At 39.2% G+C, this 26,344-nt stretch overlaps 1 protein-coding gene across 3 annotated transcripts in view; it reads left to right on the forward strand.

The window, feature by feature from the left end:
• Positions 1-26,344, forward strand: part of spns2 (SPNS lysolipid transporter 2, sphingosine-1-phosphate) — an 89,672-nt gene that overhangs the window by 35,401 nt on the left and 27,927 nt on the right. For all 3 annotated transcript variants that reach the window (XM_088616303.1, XM_088616305.1, XM_088616306.1), the window contains 2 exons: positions 16,057-16,193; positions 24,230-24,381. In XM_088616303.1, coding sequence (XP_088472429.1) covers positions 16,057-16,193; positions 24,230-24,381 — 289 coding nt within the window. The remainder of the gene's footprint in view (positions 1-16,056; positions 16,194-24,229; positions 24,382-26,344) is intronic.

The raw sequence follows: 26,344 nt of genomic DNA on the forward strand, positions 1-26,344 counted from the left end.
TATGCCAATACTCTGGCACTCTTAGGTTGCATAAGAAAACCTGTTGACTTTGAGCGTGCTAAAATTAATTTAATTCACCCTCCCCATCTTCCTACTTGCTCCTTTAAACCCCTATTAGATGACGGTATGTGTTAGTGGCTTTTGTCTGGAGATTGTGTCTACAGTGACTCCAGGACACCAGGCTTGCTAATCCACTTGTACTGTCCCTCCTCTAGTCTTCGCAATAATGAAAAGGGATGGATAAAAACCCTCCACAGTCCTCCATGCTAATTTTAGAATTCCTTCCCCAGGCTTCTGTGTTTCTAAAAGTGGCAAGTGTGACAGTTCAGACTCGCTCTTTCAAATCCTCCTGCTTTCCGACGCCGAGGAAGAAAAACCGCTTTGTTCTTGCTCTTCAGTTTTTTTGCAAACACCAAATTGGTTTGGCCCCTGGCCATGTGGAAGTTTCTCCTGTCGCTGCTGGGAGGTAACTCAAAAGGCCCTGACACTTAGAATCGTGTGCAGAGATCAGGACCCTACTGAAAGCTCTGAACTCCCCTGTACAGTTTGGAAAGTTACCTTCTGTCCTGAAATGGCAACACACCACTTTTGCCACCTAATGTGTAACTCAAGAGTTTAGTGATTAAATAGGTATCACTTCTTTAGACCCTTAAATAAATGAAAGATTGAAAGATGACAGTCTTTCATCTTTCCTCTTTGTTCTTTTCAACTTCTTTTAGACACCTTACCCTTCAGCCATCATGGGCACATGATGAGGTGCTGACTTGATCCTGATAGCGAAAGACAATCACTCTACTGCGGGAGTCTCCAGCCCTGGTTCTGGAGAGCTATAGTCCAGCAGGTGTTACATGGAGTCTTTAAATCATCCATTTTTAAAGGCTTGGAACAATTTAACTGTGTAATTAATAAAGTGGTTTTCAATGAACACATTTAAAGAATATTTGAAACAAAAACCAAAAAAACCTTTAGCCCCTTAAGGACCACTGTTGTCTTCATTGAAATATGACTTGCTTAATTGATCAATTGCTTAAATAAGTGTCTCTAATCTTCCAGTAACAGGTGGTGTAAGGTGACCTATTGGAATAACTGCAATCAGGGCTCTCTTGGACTAAGGTTAAAGACCTCTTCTCAAGCACAATGCCACGGGCTCTTCATGGATTAATGTGATTCTTGTACCACTGTAATCTCAGTGCAGTTAAAGAAAACTTTCACTTATATCCGCCTAACTATTTTAAAAATCTGATTACCATTTGCTATCAGTGTCTGCTATTACACGAACTGGGATATGGTGTTGTTTGTTAACTTAAAGGCAAACTAAAGTTGTGAGCAGATCTGTGGCTGTCCATGCGAAAAGATTGATAACAGTGAAACTGTGGGTCCTGAGGCGCAGTTGTTGACTGACAAGTCAGACACCGTTGGAAAGCTGGGCTGAGGGCTACAGCACTGTGCTGTGTAACCCAACACACCCTGCTATAGCCCACTCTCATGTCCTGCTGTAAAACACGGAATGCACTTGTGATTTTAATGGGCTTGTCACAAATTTGAAGTCCACAAATGTGTTAAGTGCACTTGCACAGGAATAACACCAGGAAAATTCTCCTGGGTATTAAAAGAATGCAACTCCTCCCTTCAAAAGTGGCTTTTCAAAGCACTCCCGACAATGGTAGAATTTATTATGCAGCTGAAAGTTTAAAATGAATGCAGTATTTTTCTTGCTGTCATTGGAATGCAGGTATTACAGTACATGTGAACGGATGCAGAAATGCATTCCAGATGATGATCACGCTAATGGGTATAAAATGTAATTAAACTTTTAATAATGTTTTGCAGCTATTTTTAAAATGCATAATTTATTGAAGTGATTTTTTCTGTTAATGATAAATGATCACACCATTGATGAGACTGAGCTGCAGTTCTATTTCTTAACAGCCTCTTTCTAAGACCACGGATATCATATTAATATTAATATAGCGTACAAATACCATTATTAATTTTTGCATGGGAAAACCTATATATGAAAGAATTGTAATCTGCTCATGATGTTTCACAATGCTCAGAGGGGCAGCATCATCTAAAGAGGTTCAATTCCACTCCTGCAGCTCCTTTAGTAAATCAGCTGTAATGGCTACATGGACACAGTTTTACCTGTATTCAGCATAACTGCACTACTTGTATATATTGCATACACCCTGGACACACAGCAACTCTATTCATATTGAGTTTTATTCAATTTCTGTTACATTATTATCTATTATTATGGAACCTCATTTTCGTAACCTTAATTTTGTGATTTTTGTGATTCTTATGATTTTTGTGAGCTCGCAGAAAAGACATTTCATTGCCAGCAACTGCTGCTGCAGGCTGAATTGTTGTGCATTTGATAAATAAACTTTGATTTTATTTGATTTTGATTGATTTGAAGTGAATATTAGCTGCCACAGCTAAATTAGGGCGTATCTTAGTGTAACATAGCTCAATTTTACCAGTGAAATACAGTATATAGTATGTATATTTTGAAGTTTTTTAATTAATGTCTGGGTGGGATGATGACAACTAAGCATTTCATAATCATTCCTGACATCATTACTCAAATATATACTGTAAGTATAATACAGAAATGTTTTCTAACGTTTTGCCTCACACATCAATCCTCAACCCAGCTACTTCTTGGTTAACTCATTCTACCAGTTTCCAACCTACTTTTCCTATTTATTTGCTTAAACACTCAAAGCACATCCTTTAATTTTTGGGTGTCGTTATCCTTCATGAAATGCATCTTACAAGGAACATCTTATCGTTTTATGGTTTGTGTTAAGAGCACTCAGTCTCTTAAGGGGACTAAGGGAATTAATATCAATTAGCTCTTGCTTTTTCACAACGTTGTCTATGGTTGCTAATTCTGACTTTGGTACAGTACATGCCTAAAGGTGGAAATTAAAGTCTCTTTAGACGGTTCTACCCCCACTAATCATTGTAAAAAGGTAAGAGTTAATATATTAATATATTAATATTAACAACTTGATAGGAACAGCTGTTAAATCCTATCACAAAGAAAATATTCTTAGACAGGCAGAGACCTAATGCAGGAGCAATAGCTACTGGCTATATTACCATAAAATAAAATAATTCTGAAAAAGAAAGGCTTCTTGAAACCTGTGCCTTTGAGCAGCCTCCGTCAACAGTGCTCAGCTGCTTGTAGCGCTGCCACTGGTTGGCAGATAAAAAGTCCATTGAAAAGAATGAAGCTCTGACTCTGCACTTTCTATTGTTTCGGGTAATTGTCATATTTTCCTACAAAAACAACAAAAATAAACGTCTCTGTCTCTCCCCCTCTGCCAGGCTTTCACCGGTGGAAGCTTGCGAGGCCTGCCGAGAAGTTAGGGATCTTGAGGTCATTGTTTTTTTGAAAACCTTCCCAATCCCTCGCTCTCTCAGCACATACATCACCGACATATTTCTGTCCCTCTTTCAAAGGAGGGGAATTTCCTTTACCTTTGGAAAAAACTGTTATCAGGAAATCCTTTTGTAGCCATGTTGTGGATTTTTCTGACTACATTCTGGGACACCATTTCAGTAATCCACTGTCTAAACCTTTAAGGAAGGGACCCAAGCCTGATACTTTCATCTTCACATTTGTGTGACAGTTTTATAGCAATGGGATACTTTTAGGTTCTTGTTATTAAAAAAATACCATAGAAGTAATTTTGTTCTTTACTTAAAAAATTGGATGTTCTGGAACATTTTAAACATACCGAACCACTGCAGTAAAAATCTTGCAGTTGCTGTTTTGTACTCCTTCCAATAGCGTGTCACCTTCCAGGTTTAGTCATCACTGTTTCTGTGGCAACCAGGTATCATATAAGGTCACTTATATTCTAGACAAAGGATGTGCTTTACTTGTGCAAAAAAACAAACCTATTGTAAAATTCCCCAAAGAAGGCTTTGGCAAAAGTCACATTTTTTTCTTATGTATGTTCTGGGGGCACATGTATTCATTCTCTAAAGCCTTTTTTTTCCCTGCAACATTAAATTTCTCCTCATGTGTAGCTCCTTTTACCCACACAGATTCAGTGCAGAACAAAGAGCACCAACTCTTTTCATGCAAGGAACAGCTAAAAACTATTATGAACTCAAACTATGAACTAACCAGATTGTTTCACAAAAAAACTGAAAGCACCAGAACATGTAGAAGCTCCATTTAAAAAAAAAAACTTTGAATAGAATTCCATATTCATCACAGTACATTGCGATCAATTTTGTTTTAATTGCATATTCGTTGCTACTGTAGCTTTCTATCAATCCAACTTTAAAAAGTATCCAGAACTGGTGTCGTTTGAGTAACTGAACTTCCTTCTCTTTCATCTCGCCGCCTGCCTTGAGATTCCTCATAAACGATTACCCGGCCTTTGGATCACTTTGGATTCCTGAAGTCGGTCTAATTGTTTGAGTAAATCTTAAATGGGCGTTTCCGCATTATTACAAAGGCTTTTTCTCAGGAACAGGCTTATCGAAACTCACATGAAAAATACCATTCTTTAATTAACCTGGCTGCAGCAGAGAAGGGTGACATTTTTGACTTCTTGGTGTTCATTGTTCCAGGACATTCTCATTATTTCTACCAGTGGCAGATGAGTCATGACAATGGCTTTCTGTCCTCAAGGCTTCCAGCTTTGCTCTGGGCATCACACAAGGTACTACTCTGAAGAATGAATGTTGGCTGTGCTTGATCCACGACAAAGGCAGCCTCCTTTGTCTGATGTGTCGTTTTGTTCCCATGCTGAGACATTCCATTGTGACCACAATTATGCAGGAGCGGTCAGGTTCAGATACCATCTCTCGCCCACTGCTTTCATAAAATCATAAATTCAAGGTGCTGTTTTTGCTTTTCAATTCTGGTAGAGCAGGATTGATCAGTGCCTGATGAGTAAATGGTAAAACAGATGCAACCTTGCAAAGTACAGTAAAAAGAAGTATTTAGTAGCCAGTGCTTGTGTGATCACAGTTGTGCTTCTCTAGGCAGTTAATCTAAGAGAGGTTGATGCAGGTCGAACCAATGTTACAATCTGCATAGCCCAGATAAGTGATATGTTATGCAGACTCCAGTTTTGCTCTTCAAAAGCAGGAATGCAGCTCCTAGTCTCTATTTTACATGTACTTTTTCCATCCATTCGTCCATTTTCTTACTGCTCTGCCCAATACAATGTCATGGGGGAGCCAGAGCCTGTCCTGGCAAGCAACGGGCTCAGAGCAGGTTACACCCTGGAACGGGTGCTAGTCATCGCAGGTCAGACACACACACAAACACACACAGACTCACGCTGGGGTCAATTTTCCCAGAAGCCAATTAACTTACTAGTGTATGTTTGGACTGTAGAAGGAAACTAGAGCATCTGGAGAAAAAAAAGAACACGCCAACAAGGGGAGGATAGCACCCTAGGAATTGAGCCCAGGGCCCCAGAGCTGTGAGACAGCAATGGTACCATTGCCCCACTGTGCTGCCCCTCAACAAACAGGACATTCCAAATGTGCAGAATCCGGGTATTTATAAGAGAATGTTTCTTTTTGTACCACCAATTTTTCTGTTTGAAATTGGAAGATGCGTGAAAACAAATTGGAAGTTAGAGGAATACTAGATCCATTTTTAATTTATTAAGTTTATGCTTATCTACATCTGACTTGCGGCTGTTGCTTGCTGACTTCCTTGTGACCCTGTATTAAACAAAGCAGTTCAAAAATGTATGGATGTTTGATTATAGGGCTAATTCTGCTCTATGGGTTTTGACCGAAACAACTCAAAGAGTGATTTTGCAAAGGCAGCTTTGAATCAAAACAAAAACGTTTCATGGGCTTAGTTCATTTCTTTATAGTAAGATTTTTAGGTTTCAAAAATAAAGATTTTGTCAGTTGGTGAACTGACTGTGTCTGCTTTCTTTAGAAACCAACCTTCCAGCTTAATCAACATTCTTTTCACTTTCAAACAAAATTAATTGGAGGTCACCAGTGATCCATGTTGTAAACATCTGGCAGCAGATGGACATACAATGAAATAGGAGTGAGGTGCAGACAAGGCCAGGCAACAACCTGAAATCCAACTGTTGGCTTTCTGACTCACAAATGAGCCAGCTGAGTGACAAGGCCCTCCCTGTGAAAGAAAGACACTGCCACTTTCCTGCAGAACAAAACCACCCTGTGAACAGAAGGGACAATAGACCCCCAACTCCATAAGTTGTGAAGAGTTGTTTTTCTTGCTCAAACCGTCAAACGAGGAAAACAAAACACACGTCGAAGCTAAACATACCTCACCAGTGAACAAACAGTAACAGCACTTGTTGCTTGATTCACCCTTCTGTTGATTTATTTGAATGGTGTTTCACTAAAAGAAACGTATACAGTATGTGTGCACACCCTTAAGGATCCACCTCACTCTGGAAGTGAACACGAATTCTCGCAGACAGAAACCACAGTGCCAACCACTTCTTCTCCATAGCAGCTGACCTGTTAAAATGATGAGACTTGTAATACTGTTTTTTTGCAAAAGGACATGACACTTTTTGTTGTACATTTCAATAGTTTCATCTCTTATTGAGAGGTAGCTGTAGCTAGGAGATAATGAGACATCTCGGGTTCTGTAAGAGTGAGAGAGACAATGTGACGCTGTCAGTACACAGTCATTAAAGTCATTAAAGTCATTAAAGTCATCTTCTGCTGTCTTTTTTACCCATCTTCGTTTACCCTGTTTATCATTGGCATGAGAATTTATCACTAAGAAGAATTCATTTTAGATTTAGATATTTTAAGTGGATAATGTACTGTATAACACAAAGTAGGCTACTGATTACTGACAGCTTACATAGATTAGAGGATGGGAAGCCATATACCAGCAACCTGCAGAATTGTTCCCATGTCGCAAACCATAGATCTGCAACCGTAATAATAATAATAATAATAATAATAATAATAATAATAATAATAATAATAATAATAATAATAATAAATTGCTTACACTTATATAGCGATTTTCTGGACATTCCACTCAAAGCGCTTTACAGGTAATGGGGACTCCCCTCCACCACCACCAGTGTGCAGCCCCACCTGGATGATGCAACGGCAGCCATAGTGCGCCAGAACGCTCCCCACACATCAGCTATCAGTGGGGAGGAGAGTAATGTAAAGGCTACCCACGTATGTGAACCATGGCATGTAACATGAACAGGACACTGAAGTAACACTCGTTCAGATCTGCTGAGTTCTGAATATTTTGACTTGCCTAAATGTAAAGGTTGAGTGACACTATAGTCCAGAACAGTGGTGGCCCCAAGCCACCCTCAACTGGCCCAGTACTGCACTTGTCGATTACTGAAGTTGAGGTTTGTTACAGTAGATGCCTCACGTAGGAAATGAGAGGGTGAGAGTACTGTATGTACTGTGTTGGAAATGCTAAAGCACATTAAAAGAGAGTCACAATGGGAGCGTGGCTGTAGCAGCCTGCTGTGGATTGACTGGTTTGTCAAGAGAGGAGCTTGTCTGGTTGCTAGGTAACGCGAGCAGGCAAATATGACACTGTAGCTGTGAGCAGTGAAGCCAGAGGGAGGTGACAGAGGTGACATGTGGAGACTTGTGAAGGGACTCTATTTATCTTGAGCAGCTGCAGTCAATTTGAACTGCTGGTATTCTCACACAACTTAACCCCTAATGGCCTGTTGAAAGCCCCTCCGAACAAAAAGTCAATGAACCCCGAATCTGGGGGATTTGAGATGGGAAAGTCGTGTCAAAGTCATGTCAAATGACATTCAGCTGCAGAACTGAGGTGGAAATTGTCCTCCTGGAGAGGCAGATGGGAATCTTGTGCTACTTAAAAAATCTCCTGGAATCTCGGCCACATTCAAGGTACACGCTCTGCAAAAGTTTCCTTTATGTGAACTGCTTTGGTGGTTTCACCATACACAAATCCACAGTCTCATTGAACCCGAGTCATTGTTTGTAGCTGAATTATTATTCTTTAAAAATCTCACTCATCACATCAAATGTATAAAACTGATAATGTTACAGTATGTATTGAATAAAACACTACATACTGTACAAGCCTTGTATAAAACAAACATTTGACAACCTGTTAATATCAAAATAGTCAACATGCTTGGTTACCTTTCAGCAGTTCTAAGTCTAAAACTTTGTACAACATTAAAAAAAATGTTTTTTTCCTACAATATATGGCCATTTCCTTTTATACACAGAAAAAAATTCAAGCCATAAAGAGTTAAGCAGTGATTACATGCACTGCTGCATGAGTGTACACATACAGCAGTGATGAATGTCTTTCTGTATTAGTGGGAAAATTGCACTGGTGTGTATTTACGTGTTCTGAGATAAATATGGGACAGGGATGTGAATCTTAGTTTTTTGTAGCATAGGTACTAGTGCTATTCTTTTAATCCAAATATAAGTTTCTGAATTTCGTGAAATTCTTCGCAAACTATTAGTATTCTGCATCGAAGGGACAAAAAATCTTGGGAAAGAGATATGCAGGAGTCTTAGTACCAGAACCTTTACTTGGACAGCACGATATGGTGTCATTTCTTGAAAAAGAAATCTGAAGATATAATGTTTAAATGCCACTTTTTGCGAAGCTGTCAATTACTTTAAGTCATTGTGACTTTAAGTCAAAGATTTTTTTCCCTGAGTAAAATCCTTTGTGACTCATTCAGAGAGAAGTGCTCCATTTGTGATTTAAAGTACACCGGGGGTCCTAAGCTACAATGTGGTTGCAGATGTCACGTCATTCTGCTGACTTTAAGTGACATACTGTATCCACATTCTCAGGAAACATTTCACACATATTAGCAATGAGCTAGCCAATTATTTTAGTTCTGTGACTGCGTTATTTTGATCACTCACATTCCCCTGATGATAACACATTTCTTTCGTGGAATGCAAAGCAGTTGGAAACTGTAAACTCCAAATACAATGGACAGGTAGATGAATTTAGAGATGAATTGCAGCCCCAATACAGTAAAGTTATTGTATTACATAGTTGTAACAATACTGTTTTACAAATACTTGTTCATACAAAGGCTCATACTCTCAGAGTCTTCTGAGTTCTGGAGATTAACTGGACCCTGATCTTGGGCATATAAAACACTTTGACATCATCACATGTCATGGTACAAACTATATAAGTACATAATTACATTTAACAACAAAGCTCTGCCCATATGGTTAATCTGTGGTCAAAGGGAAGATTTGTGGAAATAATTATAAAGTTGAATATCAGCCTTTTCATTGTGCTGGTAAATGATATAAAGAGACTCTAGTTCTAATCTTTAATGTTTACACTGGGAAGACAGTGCTGCAAAACCTTTTAAAAGGAAGAGCAGAAGGGACACACAACTGTCAGCCAGCCTTAGAGCCAATGGCCAGCTTGCTTGTGTGTCAATCAAAAAATCAAAAAATCCTTTTCCAGAACTGCAAGACCCAACAGTAAACGCAATTGAACTCTGCTGGAATTAAATGCATTATGAAAGGATTGCCTGGCCAGTTCTGATTCGAACATGATCACTTGTGTACAGTATCTGAATCCTGAATATGAAGGTAACTTATCTGACAATTTTCACAAAGAGTAAACTACCCACTCAGTACTAAATTCACTAGTCAGACAATTTTGCTACTGTGGAATGGATCATTACTGTTTCAAAGGGAAAAATATTATGGGATTATTTTCAAGAGTAGCAAAATTACATAAAAAATGACAATTATTATCACCCTGTTCTGTGTTCCAGCAGTCTGTAATTCTTTTGCCTTTATTGGCTATAACAAATTACTCAGTGCTAAGTGTTCTTAGCTTGTAACTATTTCCCATGTAACATTTTCTTTTAATGTTGCATAATTGTATTTGGTTACAACATAAACACAGAATGGCCCACAGTTCAATGCGATAGCAGTGGTTTGCTGTTGCTACAAGTCCTGCGATGTTTCTTTCTTCGGTTTGGCTTTATAAGGTCACCTTAGTGTTAAAAGAGATTTGTTCTAGGTAGGAGGATTTGATTTCTGATATGTCTGTGGGAGAAAGTTTGTACCAAACATACTGGAGTCACCCAAAACACATTGTGAAGGTTTTTCTTCTAACTTCCATTTTTTTATCTCCCTAGAGTCTCACTATAATGGAATCTTTTGTGAATGCACTTCTTCAAGTTTCTCGATCTGCGTATGAACAGATAAGCATAAAAAGGTTTCTAATGAATACATGTCTTTGCACCTCTACATAGCTGTTTTTCAGAGGAAGTGTACAGCAGCTTCAAACAACACCAACACTTCTAGACTCCTGAGTGCAGAAGAGACAATGTCATCATGGTGCCAGGGTTATGTCATAGTTTCCCACTCTTCTAAAGTCTGTAAGCTACCGGACTAATGATAGAAGTTTCCTTTAGCAAACAAGTGTCATTTACCCAAAGGGCTGTGGGAGTATGGAACAAGCTTCCCAGCCATGTTGTTTAAACCAATACACTGGTTTCTTTCAAGGAAAGGCTGGATAAGATCAATCAACTGCTAGCTACCAAACACGCTTGACTGGACTAATGGCCTCCTACTGTTTTTTTTAAACATCTTTTCTTATGTTCATTACCTTTCATATTTAGCGAATTGGTGTGTGTGTGTGTCTCTGCTCATGTAGGATGCTTCAAAGAATGTTCCTTCTGAGAGCAACTTTAATTTATTACAGGTCCATTAAAAGTACACATCACACCTGCTGCAGTAAGTGCCCAAATGCAGGAAAAAATAACAGAAAAGCATGAAAGATTCAACGTTCAAGCCCTTGTATTTTGGATTTCCTCCGATTTTCAGCTGTATTTATTTATCCACGGCAAGCTCTTCCTCATGAAGACACTGCTGAGATCAAACAAGAGAGCTGGGCTCCCAGCTGCTCACAGAAAAAGAGCCCAGAGACACACAAAGAAACAGGCTTGGAATGTGAGGAATCAGAGAATAACACAGAAAGCAAGAACAAAATGCTCAACCGCAGGTATTAAAACACTAGCCTTCGTGAGGTTCAATAGTAGAATCCCGATTTATAGCTTTGTGTGCGAGAGCGTTTTCTGTTCAAAAACACCATAGGAATTTAAAGCCATGTAGAGCCCGTGTCATAGCAACATTTAGTGACATGTCCTTGAGATTTGCTTGGCTCTGTCTGGAACACAGAAACCCCTCCACCTCCGAGATGCTGATCGAAGCATCTGAGCAGTGTTCAGGGGCAGCTGTCAAAACATCATGGTTTCTTTAAATCAGAATAAACACCATATTATTTGAATTTCCCATTTGTATTATATGTATACAACTTTTAAGTAAATCTGTAGAAGAGAGTTTTTCTGGTTTAATTTTGGTTTTTTTTTTGTTGCTAAGAATCCTCCACGTGGTTTTGCATATAGGCCATTGAGTTTTCTTCTATAGCTGTCCTTTCCTTGTTAAATTCTACAAGGATGAAACAGCAGCCTACAGTATGTCCCACCAGATCTGCAGGTTATGGAAGCTCTTGAAACAGAACTGAGCAAGCACAAGCATTAGAGAACTACGAATCTCCGATTTTCTAAGGACATGACAGATCAAACAATGAAAATGAAAACAAACAAAATGTGGTTTTGAGTTACAGCGAGTTGATTTTCCATTGTTTGCAAATGAACTTGCAAGCAGTTCCACAAGCTCGGCAGGCCAGGCACCTGGGTGGTATTGTAAAGCTGGGCCACCGGGAGGAGAAACAGCTGACAGGATGACACAGCCTTTCTGTCTGATGTTTCTGGCGATTCCTGATTGGTGATGCCACTAATGTTTTATTATGGAGCTGGATCCATGATATACTGTATGCAAATGCCTGTCCTCTGTATGCGAATTTCTGCGAATTTCCCAATCTCTCACTGGTGATACAAACTAGAAATCAGCACTAAGCCCTCCTGATTCTCAGAAGCAAGAAGGGCACAAGAGAGTGTTCAGTAAAACACTGCTTAAATGGTGTTATCACAGCAGCAGACAAGGACTAGACTTTGGGAGAAAACGTGATGAAATAATACCCAGTGGACTGTTCCTCAGTAACATACTTTTAAACCCACTGCGAGAGAGGAAATAGCTCCACTTTTTTTACACATTTACACTTCTTAATGGTAGACAAAAAACCAGATGCTAACGGAGAGGTGGGGAAAAAGACACTGGAAGTTTATCTTGAAAAAGAATAATGATGATATTCTGAATAAATTGAGATCAGTGCCATGGGGAAAATGCCTGCAGCATTAGGGAGAAAAACAATCAAAGAGACCTCATTATTAATTTTCTAAAGATTTTCTTCAGCAAAGTTTTTAGAACCATTGCTTCAGATAGGAAACTCCACATTAATAGAGATAATTTGTTGAGGATGTTTGGTATTTCTAAGACAGGCCTTACTTTTGTCACATGAAAGTATTTTTCCCTTGCGGCCAGAAAAAGGTCACAAATACCAAAAGCCATTTCGTACAACGCGATCCAGTAGTTCTTTGTCGCTGAGACACTGGTGCGGGTGGACAAGGAGGAAACAGGGCAGGTTTGCAAAGAAATAAATCAAAAACAGTGTGTCACCCGTGACAAAGTGTTTGAAAATTGCAGATTAAACCATTTAAGAACAGACAAAGCCACAACAATGGACTGAAATAGCACACATGTTTCAGGACTGAGTGCTTCCTGGACCCAGGGCAATTAGCCGAATTCCCCAGGATGGGTTCTTGCCACCACACCTGGCATCGGCCAATGACGGGGCAGGAGCACGGAGGAATGAGGGAGCAGGGCCCAGGTGGGTGTGACGGTCCTGTGGTATTTGCTAATTAGGCTTATTTGGATGCCAAAGTGACAAGTAACAAGTAGTCTGGGGATACTGTAAATGTCAGCCCAAAGCTAAACTGAAAACCATGAGAACTTGCGTTCGGTTTAATCGTTAAGCTCTGTTTTTTAACTCCTGGAGCAACGTCACAGGCAGCAGGAAGGCAACACGTCCCTGGCCTTTTGCAAAGACATCACTCTTTTACAAGAGCCGGTATCTGAACGGAGCGGCATGGTGGAGAGCTTCAGAATTAAAAAAACAAACTGGCAGAATGTGGCCTTTGCCACTCCCTCTCCCCTTCGAAGGGAAAGATGTTCTGCTCACTCTCGATTTACCCAAGACATCACCTTGAAGCATGCTGGGATCTTTGGGATCTTTCGCCAGTTGACATCAGAATGCCAGCAGTAAGGACGCTACATAAGAATAAAGATATAATGTATAGTTTGTGGTCCAGTCACACAGTCACACAATCCATTAGGAGGCTTAGGAAGCATGTTGCTTTCATTTCCTCTGGGAAAGTCTGCTGGTATAGTAAATTCCCAGTGCATATCGCATGTATGTAACAATGGAAAAGAAAAATGCATTCTTTTTTTGAAATCCTTATGAACAATACATCCACTTTGGTGACATTTTACTTGCTTTCCTTTATATTACAGAGACTGATTCAATTGAATTGAAGTTTAAGTGAACGTATAACCTCAATGGGGTTAGACAGTATTTTTCATTACACTGAACTAACTTATAATAAAAACCCTTTTGGTTAAAGGGCTTGTGAAAGAGCAGGACCAGATGAAAAATAGTTTGCTTGTTTGTATCCAATCAATTTCTAATTAGTGTGGCCACTCTTTGGCCAGATTTCCAATTTTATTTTTTAATTCTACACATACATCTCAATAGAGGACAATAGAGCTCATTCAATCAATGCAGTTGTGCACCACCTACCTTGCATTTCCAATATTTCTGTATTAGGGACAATTCTGGCACATCCTGCACAATTTATGCTTTTTTGAGGAAAGTTACTTTATAGTCAGGAAAATTAGAAAAATAAATGAGAAAAAGTTAGAACTGGAAAGTTGCAGTGATGCTGACAATGTGCAGATAACTTTTAATGAGATCTGGGGTTTACATTTTTTAGAAAAAAAAAACAATGTTCTTCCAAAAAACGATGGATCTTCAGATTAATTATCTGCTAGCAACCAATGAGCTTCTCTCGTTTGTAACCTCTCTTAGTTTCTCCAGGAAGAATGACACACACATGTGAAGAAATAGGGACAGGTTGTACTGAAAGTATGACCTTTATTTGTTCAATTACCCGATACTGGAGGTGGAGCTGGTTTCTCAAAAATCTGTCACACCTCGAAACAAGTGTTTGTAATTCCTACATACTTAAGTACTGTAAATAACTATTGAATGTTTCAAAACTGGCCTAGTCATCACATTTACTTAGTGCTAATTGTATGTATTATATTTCTACACCAGTGGTTTATCCAATATATCTTGTAAATTAATGTTAATTTTTTGCTGTTGGACTTATATTTTTAAGAGCCCGACTGGGGTAATATTCAGACAAGTCCAATAGGATTGCCAGCTTTTTCTATCATAGCTATTATATTTTATTTCAGGGGACTTTGCTTCAATATTAAAGGGGACCACCAACGGCATGGTGGAGAGATTGTTGTGCTATACTGCTCTGCTCTTATTTTGTTTTGTTTTTGAAAATATAAACCTAAGAAAAAGTAGTTCACAAATAGGAATGTGATTCTGAATCTCAGTCATTTGCTTTTTTACTATACTTTTCCTTGATGTCTTAAGGCTTTGGGCTTCCCAATGTTTAATACAGAGAAATGTGGAAGAGCCAAAAATAAACTGCATTTCTGCAATGGTCCTAGATGAAGACCCTCTGATAAAGAGTTAGCATCTGTATCGACCAGTGAAACAATGTCTCATTAAAATGTATATTTCATACTAAGCCTTGCAGAGAGGCCCCATCTTTAAATGTCTTTACCTTCATATTGTTTCTGATTTATAGAGACTTCCTTACTTCTGGCAACAAGAAGCACAGCTATTCTTGATATTTTTCACCCTAGAGAATGTGTTTATGCAAATCTGATGTCAGTAAGTTCTCGGACAGCGATAAGCTTCAAATCCCACTGTCAAGATTAATTCTGGAAAGAATTATATCACTGGTTTCTTCTCTGCACTCATTTTAAAAGCATTAATAATTCAGGGATATTTGTTTTTGTTTTTCCTTTTTATTGATTAGCTGTGTTTTTTTTGTCAAATCCTACTTTTAAGAAATACAAGCTTCATATAGAAATAATTTAATGAAGACTGAGTTGGAAATAACACATTTTAACAAACAACATCATATTCAGTAATTAACAAGGAGTTGGTTAGCTTTTCACTAGGTAGCACACAATGCTTTGGCATTTTCCCCTTATTCTAAAACAAGGTTTAATTTCTCTGAATCCACACTGAGGAGGGTTGTACACTGCCAGGTAAATGTGCTTGATTTCAGGATATCCTCAAATCTGCATCTGGGGAATGCACTGTGCCAGGACTGAGTGTCTGAGTGCAGAAGTCCCCAGCTTCCTTTTCCATTAGATTTTTACTTTCTTTTTTGCAATAGCTTAGTCCCAAGCCCTTGTGCCCTAGGGTGGAACAGACAGGATTTCTGGGCAGTTTGCACTAGGTTTCTTACTGACGTTTTATGGTTCCTCTTTTCACTTGTCCTTCACACAGAGTTCCCTGAATGTGTGAACAAGAGTGCTGACACAATAATTGGCCTGTTGCCTTTATTAGCCCTGAGCTGCAAATGGTTCGTTTTAAAATGAATCTTTAGCAAGGAATAAAGTGGAAAAGTCAAAACACAAGAAGACTCTAACTCTTGCTTTAGCCTAAGAATAACAGATCACAGACATGATCTTGATTTAAGGTACAGGAAAGTGCACTTTTACCTCTAGTTCAAATCAGTACAATGCTTTCATCAAAGTGGTCAAGTGGTTTAGATTCAGATTCAAGACACTACTCTTGCGATGGGTATTAGCAGAACAGAAACTCCATTCCTCTTATGTGACTGGTTCTTTGACTTTTCAGAGAAGGTCAATGCACGCCACAGACAGGAATTACTCAATTAACTCCTATAAGCAGAACAAAAGCTAGTCTTTCACGCATTCCACCACTGAGCTCCAGACTTATGTGTTTTTTTGTTCCCTGTGTCATTGCAGTCTTCATCTGTAGCTTCATGGTTGCAGCCCCCATCTTTGGTTACCTTGGAGACCGTTTCAATAGGAAGATCATCCTGAGCTGTGGCATCTTCTTCTGGTCAGCTGTAACCCTGTCCAGCTCGTTTATCACCAAAGAGGTAAGATGATCCAACTTGATTTTCATCTCCCAGGCTTCTTAACCCAAAGCCTGAACACTGCGTGTGTGAATCCCTGCTTGGTCCTACTTCAAATTGGAACCACTCAGTATGGATGTGTAAGGAACATGCCACTAGCTAACCTTACCCTGAGGTCGAAATTCATTCAGAGCATAATAAAACAATACTGTTCTTAAAAAAACAGCTTCAATTATTTATACTATAATACTAAAGTGACAGAAAATGTTGAAAGTCAGACGTAAAAGGAAACACTCTAATGTCAAACTAATCAGTCAGGTATCTGGGGAGTTTTAAGATGGACACATATGCTTATTACCAAATACTGGAGGTCTGTTTCTAGATTGATTAAAAGGCATACTAAATAAGCCTTTTAGGCTATTCTTCTGTATGTTTCTGTGTTGAGTGAAAAGGTTTTTTTTTTAAAGAGGTTGGGAGGTCATTGGTATAAAGCAATGACCTAATGAGAGCATGCATCACACAATCACCTAATCAATCAGGGTCAAAATGGGCTGTTTGTTAATTATTGGTTCTTTCTTAAAAAAAGAAAAAAACAATAAAACACTGCCCAGGCTTTTGCGGCTGTATGAGATTAGCTCCATTTTAATTTAAGGACCACTGTGAGTTATTGTATGTCCAGAACATCCTTGAAATATGACCAAAGAAAAAAGAAGTAACAACTAGTAGACAAACTATGAATTCCCTGAAGATGACACTCTCGTGGCCTGATTCAGCAGTTCCGTAAATGTGTACAGAAGAGACCAGAGACTGTCCACTGTGATTTGAGGGCAGCCACTTAAGCATTGAGGAGACAGGATCTCTAAAAAGGTTGCAGAGATGGGTGTTATTCAGCTCTTTCTGTTGCACAATGGTGTCAGTCCAGCTGAAACAGTGAGACTTGGAGGAAGGTGTTTTCCGATGCCCAGATCCAGCCTGGCTGATTTCAGGACCGTGGGGAATAGTGGGTTAGATAATAGCACACAGAAAAAAATGTCTTTGTATCTCACTACCCACTAAGAAAAGAACATCAATAATGCCCGTTTTGACAGCTCCTGACCTAATTTTCTACCACATGGGGAATAGCCTACACACTAGCATTAGGATGCTTTAACATCTTGAAAAATGTTTAGGTGAGAAATCAGGAGGATGGGGGGTCGACAACACAAATTACTTAGATCAGTTGTGCACCCAGTTATAAAAAAACGCAGTGTCTCAGTCTGAGAAGAGACAGGAGCTGAAAAAGTATCCTGTGAAACCTGTGCTGTGTGCATTACTCTACCACTGTTTTCTGACCTCATTGTTTCAACCACAGCAGCCATCAAGCGACGTTATCAAGGTACCCATCTGGGAACGCACAGCCACACAAATAAAGAGTTTCGCACACAAACGCGAGAAGTGGCTCGTTCCAATTAGATCCAGGGGCCAAACGACACAGCGCCAGATCATGCACGGGACAAAGCAGGTTTTTGTGCTGTTTCACAAGGGGAGGGAGGGAATCTAAAGTCAGAGGATGAATCCCTCATGGAACAATGTGACACCTCCTCCTTGTGATCACACTGATCACCCACATACAATGGCACTGTAATATCAGAAAAAGAAAAAAAATATTATTTGTTCGGACGTATTAGACAAACATCTAATGTCACTGCTGTCTCGGATTACTTCCAGAGTAAAACTAACACACCGCCTATGTCTTCTGCCCTGTGTTTCTTAGTTAGTTTTACTTTCACAATGACTGTATATTAAAGGGAAACTTCACCCCAGAGTTCTGACATATCACATATTTTTGTGTTCCCCACAGTGCTTAATACATTGTCTAAACGATCCATTTTTTATTAACTCATCTGGCTTATTTACTCATTATATTATACCTTCTATACTGTACACCTACTACCCTGTTATAAATATAGCTATATAGTACTTAACTATCAAGGAAGATTGGAGATTTGATTTATGAGTGAGGAATAGGGCCACCTAAGGGTTCACGAGATTGCTTTTTTCCTGTCATCTCCAAAACACTTTCATACTGCCAATGGGGGCCAGAGGGGTTCCACCAAGTGTCACTCCCCAGGCCAGGCACCTGCCCTCTGGTACTACTGGCAGGTACCTGCTGTGGCTCAGGAGGCTACACAGGGAAGATTACTGTACATTGGTAGTGTGGCATGTGGAGGTGTTTTTTGAGTAACTGGATTATTATATGCTTATATGTTATGTTCCCAACTGCAGTTTGGCATTTGAGTTTTCTATCAGTCTGCATTTGCCCTTTGTTGGAAAAGCCTTAGTGGACACTTTTAAAATGTGGGATGTTTAGTGTGGGCCAGCACAGTGCTACAGTGGCCAGCATTACTGCCTCGCAGTGCTGGGGCCCTGGGTTCAGTTCTGGACCTGGTGTGTTATTTGTGTGGAGTTTGTATGTTCTCCCTTTATTTTCTTGTGGGTTTCCTCTGGCTGCTCCCCACAGTCCAAGCACATCCTAGGTTAATTGGCTTCTGGGAACACAGTACCTGGTGTGTGTCTGTGTTTGCAATGGGCTGGTGTCCCATCCAGGGTGTACCCTGCCTTGCACCCACTGCTTGCCAGGATAGGCTCCAGCTCCCCGGAGACCCCGTATTCTGATTGGCAGAGGCAGTTCAAAAATGGATGGATGGTATATTTAATGTAAAAAAATTACATTTACCAGCTCACAATACTAACAGGAGAAACTTTGGCTTGGCAGCTTTTTGATTCAAGAACCTCTTCATTTGAAGAAACCCATTAGTTGCCAAAAAGGGTTAATTGATTAATTCATAAACTCCAGATGTTTCCACCAAGTGCATTTGACAGTGGAGTGGCATGCTAAGCAATTTGAGCCAAAAAGTACTATTTAAAACGTCTCTAAGCAGACGTTGGCATGGATCAGGAAAATGTAATGAAATGTGTCATGGAAACAATTCCATTAGATCAACATGTTGTGTCCTTCAGAAAGGAAAAGTCAAGTACTATACAATGCATTAGAGACAGCATGAAGGAAATAAATGTGTAAATTAAAAAGTGAAGGCTATGTTACTGGTTCAGCATAAATCTATGATCTGGTATGGAGCCACTCCTTCAAATCCAGTAAAAGGCTCATAAAAAACTATTCTCTTGTTAATCATGGAAAATTGGAATAGCATAGTCTTCAAATGCTTTTTACTTTAGGGAGTTTAATGAAAATTCTTTCCAATTTCCAATTAATCTGCTGTTTAAACCACATTGCTGTGAGTTGCCAAATGAAAAGTAACACACATCAGTCATCTAAAGATTTTTTATTTCCTTCAGTCCCAGTTTGGGACAGCACTGGATAGTATTCTACACTGGCTTCTCTTACCCCCCTGCAGTCAGCACATTGATTCAATAATAGAGCCTGCTTTGGAGCAAGCCGGGGTTTCTCAGAGAACTGTGCGGAGGATGTTCTCTCCAAGGTCATCTTACACGTGGGCTGTCAAGATCTTCTGATCTGTCAGCCAGCAGCAGAGAACTGTAACTACGCAGAGCACTGAACACTTATGCAAGAGTCTCAGATGTACAGAATGCATTAATTTTAATGGGAAGCCAACAACAAGAGAAAGCCTAGAGGGTGGTCCTCGTAAATATTTCTCCTGAAAAGGTGGCAGATGCAGTCAAAATGATGTCAGTCTGCGTTTTTCAAGAACTATTGAAGAAGCAGGCAGATGAGAACATTGCAGCTCAACAGCTGTTTTGAAATAATAATCTCAGACCAGTTTTGACCAAATCTCACTCATCTCACAGAACCAGCAATGATTCAGTTGTCAAGTGGTGGACAGGAAAAATACCTTCTCACCTCTGATTGAAATTTTAAGTTCCATCATTATGATGACTTGTGACTGGCCTCACATTTTTCTTTTATTTAGAAACAGAACCTTGTCTTATTAAATTTGTGAATCCTGGACACAAAACAGCAGAGACAATAGGAGCAACATGTGGTAGCCAGGTGGGCTGCATCAGTACAGTATCCAACATACTGCATACGCTCATGACCAAATTAAGACTGATATTCACACCACAGGCAAAATTGTTCTAGGTCAGTTTGTTCTGTGAAGTTATGGAGCAGAAAGAATAAAACTGAAAAGATAAAGCTTTGGTGTACAGGCACAGATTCAAGAGATTATGTACATAGTGTAAAGGCAAGTGTAATTAACTTCTTACATTGAGTTTTGGTTTTGGGTGGTTGGGTGCTAAGGGAATTGTATGTTGTTAGTATCTGTTTTTGTCTTTCAGTTTTTAAAAATAGGCCACTGTTGACCCTTCATCTTGAAGTTTGTTTCCTCTTCAATTATGCAAAAAAATATTTCAAAGTATGCATCATTGTTCTTCAGAAATGGCTAGGGGGCACAAGTTCAATAATTTATAGTGCTTTGACCTAACAACTGGTTTGCTTATAGATACCACTTGCCACCACATAACAAATGTGTTATAAATAAGTTTTCATCAGAATTGCAGTCACTCCATTTATCCATAAAACAAACAAAGCCACAAAATGAACTCCCACATTTTAAAGATGTGAGAAAGCAGCACTTTTCAGTATCAATTGAAAAGTCCATAATGATTGTTTACCTGAAACAGATTGTCGTAGTTACTGCTCAGGGTTTCAGTTTTCAGATTCCTCTTTGGATCAGTATTAAGCTGCGGAAGAGGGAACTTTCTGGCTAAATCTAAATAGACAATAATGCCTCCTTGGCCCTCTAGCACAGAAGAGAGAAACATTATTTTGTCATGTATGAGCACATCACAAACCAGAGCCACTCAGAATAACCCTGTTCCAGTCAGCACTGCTTCACATCATATAATCCCCCTGGAATTATGTAATAGCAAAGTAAAGAACTGTTCCACAAAACCCAGCAACACTGGGAGTCATCAGGTATAAAAGAATGCTATTAATGGAATGCAGTTCATCCCTAGACAGTTCACTGCTTGTTTGAACATGTGCAATAAAACACACAATTTTCTATTTATATGTGCTTTATCTCTTAATCTCTTCTTTTCCTCTCTTTGTAACTTTTTTATCCTTTTTTTGCTGGAATGCTGTTTACAAACTGTGAAATAGCAGTCACCACTTGCCTACTTAGTTTAGCAGTCCAGCCTATTCTGAGATCTGATCTTGACAATCTGTGGATTTTTTTCTAGTTCTGTTTTTGGCACAGCTCACACTAGGTATTCCAGCCGAGATAAGGAGGAGACAGAAAGCCATCATCAAACTGTTGCAACTTTTTCTTCTGGATTTAATTAAGAGAACTGGTGGAATATCTACCAGCTATAAAGTGGTCATTTTTATTTTCAAACATTCTTATGGTAAAACCAGCATCACTTAATAAAGAAAAGCACTTAGTATGATGGGTAAAAGTGTATTAATCACAACATAGATGAAAGCAAAGAGTCTAATGAGACATTTTGAGGTTTTCCTAATAAGAGCTTAACATTGTTTATAATAGGTGTTATAACCTCTTACGCTGTTCAGCTCATTAAAATAAGATTGCTGTTCAAATTTAATTCAGCTGCAGGTGACAGTTATGTTGTTTTGTTCTCCCTGTTTTACCTGTAGGTGAATAGAACTCTAAGTTACTACTAATTATATTTTAAAGGGCAAAAAGTATAGTTGTTGATTGATTGACGCAACTATACTGTTCTTTTTATCAGGTTCCTGGTTTCTTTTGACTCTAAACAAAAGGACAATTTAAAAAAAAATGTTTGAGATAGTCCTGCAATAGGAAAATGCCAGTAAGCCAGAAGCATTCTAGTTGGGTGGTTGCAGTTCTGGGGGAAAATAAATGATCACAGAAACAAACCACCTTGTTCTGCAGCTTTTAGCAACAGCCTGTTTATTCTGCACTAGAATGTGAAATAGATCCTAAATAGCATAGGATAATTCTAAATGCATACACACACATCTCTCTTTCTGTGCTGCAGTGCTGTCTAAGGTGATATTTAATCATCCACTTGCTAGAAATGTTCGAAGGTGTAAGAAAGACATGCACATAGAGCTCAGGCTTAGATGCACTGAGCATACAAAACTGAATTCTGTGAACAATTCTCAGTATGCTCACAAAACGGTAGGAAAGGGAGTTGCTTTATATATTACGTATTTATATACAGTATGCAGTCTCTGGGGGACAGTATGACCAAAACTGAGGATGTAGCTGTTCTGCTGAATAGCCTATATCTTACTGCAGTGCAAGTAGGGATTTTTGAAGATACATGCATGGCTTAAGATATATATAAAGATAGAGTATTTTGAGAAAGGGAGGAGGTACTTCCACATGAATTTCCTTCTCTTGTGTTGGCGCCAAAAAGAGCAAAGGTCAGTATCCACATTTTCAGCAGAAAATACCACGTCTCCTTCCGATGGCTGGCTCAGGCTTCCAGTTTGACTGGAAAAAAGGCACTTGTGTTTTACCCCTGGCTTTCAGGTTGTGATGTACCATTCGCAAAGTGGGGGAAGAGGAAGGGTGGCAGCGTGGGATTTGTAGTTTTTCAACCATATCTGTGGTGAGATCCACAAGTTTTTAATGTAATGTGTTCAGCTGCATATGAGTCGGTGGGGGGTGGGGGAGAATCTGAGAGAATAAATTAAATGATGTTACATACGCTGGCCTGTGTAGGAGTTAACACCTTCACCACTCACACAAGCTTGCTATATCAGCAGCTAATAAATCCATCAAGAGAAACCCACTGAGGTTTTCTTTTGACTCCAGGACCATTGTACATCTGAAGCAGTACACTACCACAGACTGACTCAGTCATCACACTATGAGCGTGAGATAAAATTTAGCTGTAGCACACAGAGTGTCACAACAGACATTCGACTTTTAAGGGCATTTTATGATGAATACTTGTGGGACCAATCTATGATAACCATTTTAGACACTTTAACTTTGTTGCTGCACAAAACAGTGATAAAACTGCCAGGGTGGCTTAAATAAACCTAACAGGGTGAAGTCAAATTATCTCTTATCTAACAGGGTTTCTGGAATTTTTGTATAAAAAAGGATCAACATCCTTTGAAAGATGTCCAAAATAGCAATTACAGCTGAAGAACAAAGAGAGAGCCTTAACTGCAAAGCGTTTATTTTCATTTTTTTCAAACAGTATAATTTAGAATGAATAGAAATAAAAATGAATGGCACAGCAGAGGTTTGTGTATTAAAGGTAATGGGAAAATTGTAAATGCTTAAGAAAAAAAATGTTTCAAATGCTATTCCTAAACCCCTTTCATAACATTTACAGAACACAGGGTAATTTAGGTAATGCTTTTCTTATCATTTAACTTAAATGAAATAACATAATTTCACATTTAATAATCCCTAAAATGTCCATTCACATTTATCTGAAATTTACACTGGTTTCAATAAGGAATAAGAACAATGTTGGCTATCTAAATTTCTCTTTTTAAATCTATTAAATTGTTACATGGCAGAATGCCTTACGGTACTTTGAGTAGGAAATACAGAAAGGTAATCTAGGTTTCTTATCCTGTTATGGTACTTTCATTGTCATCTCATAAATCTTGTCAATTGAGGGTCATGAAGAATTATCAGACCACAATTTAATATTCAGTTGTGTATCAATTTAATTTAATTAATGTCATGTAAATTAATGTGCAACCATAATGTCAGTGGCTTTAAATTCCACTCTAGTCGCTAGCAGCGGAGAGATGAGGAGTGATGTCAGCTACAGCTGAGAGATTGTCCCTCTGCTGCTCGGTGAATAAGATCAGATTGTAAGCTGCAGTTTTAGAGCTATAATTCTAATACCTCCTATAGTAAACCAAACATCATAGTAGATTTATTCTATTTTTTGTTCTCGTGCTGTAATGTCACTTCCCTGTATGACTGATGCATGTACCTTAGGCAAACTATACATTAACAGAGTCACCGAATATGGAAATAAACGGCTTTTGGAATTCTAGCCCTGTATCTATTCTGCTTGTTTGTTTTGTGTTAGTTCTTAAAATTTGTCTTTCTAAGAACGCTCTCCTCTCCACGCAGTATTACTGGCTGTTTGTCCTGTCGAGGGGCCTGGTGGGCATCGGAGAATCCAGCTACTCCTCCATCTCTCCAACCATTATCGGCGATCTCTTCACTAACAACACACGCACAATGATGCTCTCCATCTTCTACTTCGCCATCCCCCTGGGCAGGTAAGCTGTGCTTCTGGGCAGCCGTCACTCAGCTTTCCTACTCGACTGCTCAGAAATGACGGGCAAGGTCAGAATAAATGACACTCGAGTGACTCACCCTTGACCTCATTGATTACTCCTACTGCACAGTCACCGAGCACTAGAGTCATCAATTACTCTGCTGTAGCTCACAGTCACGACCAGCATTTGCAATGAATGCAGCACTGGAGCCCTGGGTTGAGCCCTGGGAGTGGAGTTTGGACGTTCTCACAATGTTTGCGTGGGTTTCCTCCCACAGTTCAAAGACATATTAGTAGGTTAATTGTCTCCTGGGAAAATTGCCCCTGGTGTGAGTGAGTGCATGACTGTGTCTATGTTGGACCATGCGTCTAAGATGGACATGCGTCCCGTCCAGGGTATACTCCGCCTTGTGCCTGTTGCTTGCTGGGATAGGCTCTGGCTCCTCTGCAACCCTGAATTGTCTAAAACAGTTAAAAAATTGGCGGATACTGACAAAAGAACAGTATGCTTCAATGCCACTGAGATCTGCCAGATTAATAAACTCGTTGACTACATTAGATTGCTTCTTTAACTTGTTTTACGAATGCAATTAGCTAATTATTATCGTCCACAGTGATGACATTTTCTTATTAACGGTGTTCAAGTCTTCAACCGAGATATGACAAGCAATGTGGGTGTATCAGGAGTGAAATGATGAAAAGCCATTCAACTCAAAGGTCACATTAAATATAACCATAGCTCCCACATGAACTGAAGTGTCTTCTACAAAGATGCTGCCTTCAGGCCAGAAGAGACATGTCTGGGGCAGAAGTGGGGAGGAGGGAGCAGTGTACTGTCCTGGTATCTATGAGTAAATGCCAATGGACACAGGATGTCACAGTCAATTGTTGTACTTAGCACAGGCCACAAACACCTAAATGAAAGGACTGAAGAAAGAAGAACACTTCACCTGCAGAAGAAACCAGAATGAAAAAGGTTAATCCATCTCCCATCAGAACAGAGCTGGTCTTCAACTGTGCCTTTAATCTCAAACATCTTCGCAAGAAAACACATCTCCTTTGGAATGGGAGGAAGCAGAGATCACCTAATAAAACACCGTAAAAAAGGTTTTAAACAAATCAGTTCTTTACAATATAGCCGAAAAGCTTGAGTTTAGAGCCAAATCCATTTATTTGGAGATTGACCAGAGGCTGTTGAGCACTTATCCGGGACTAATGGGCAATTCTGATGTGGTACTGTAGATCTGCAGGTTTTCATTACAAATCAGTGAAACCAACTTTTTATGACTTATCAGGACCGATTCAACAGCTTCTCCCAGATCTGAAGGTGCTGCTGCTTAAAAGTGAATTAAAATTCACGACTGCCCACCCCTGCACTAACGGTTTAACTTTTCAGTTCTTTCTGAATTCCTGGCAGCTTCTTGCTGGAGGATAAGCTTTGGCTGTGTCAAATTCTTTTATTCTTAAATGTGTCAAGAGATTGGAAGACAAGACAGGACCTAATTAGATTTTTTTAGAAATGAAAAGATACTGTGGTATGCTGTGCTGAGCTGTCAACAGTTAAGAGGTCTGTGAGAATCCTTCATTACCGGCTTTTCTCTGTGTTTTAACCTTCTATATGACATTTGGAAATATTTTCCTGCTGTTTCTACTAATTTTCAGCTAACGACATTCTGATCTATAATTTCAAGCATCACACTTGTTAACTAATTCCACAAATGTTTATCAAAGACTTCAGATTTCAAATAAATGTGCGATGGAGAACTACATGTTAAGGACCAAAACAACAGATATTTATTACAAAGAAAAAAAGCATTAAAATCAACGATTCAAAACACCCTATTTGAATCAATACTTGTAAAATTATTTTACACCCAATGTGGACTCAATGAATCCTGTTTCACCCTACTTCTCAGATAATAACAGCAAATGAAAGAGGTTTCCCAGTGTCTTTTCATGCTGCA

The sequence above is a fragment of the Lepisosteus platostomus genome, chromosome 22 (genome assembly GCF_059453375.1).
Source record: "Lepisosteus platostomus isolate fLepPlt1 chromosome 22, fLepPlt1.hap1, whole genome shotgun sequence".
Classification (NCBI taxonomy): domain Eukaryota; kingdom Metazoa; phylum Chordata; class Actinopteri; order Semionotiformes; family Lepisosteidae; genus Lepisosteus; species Lepisosteus platostomus.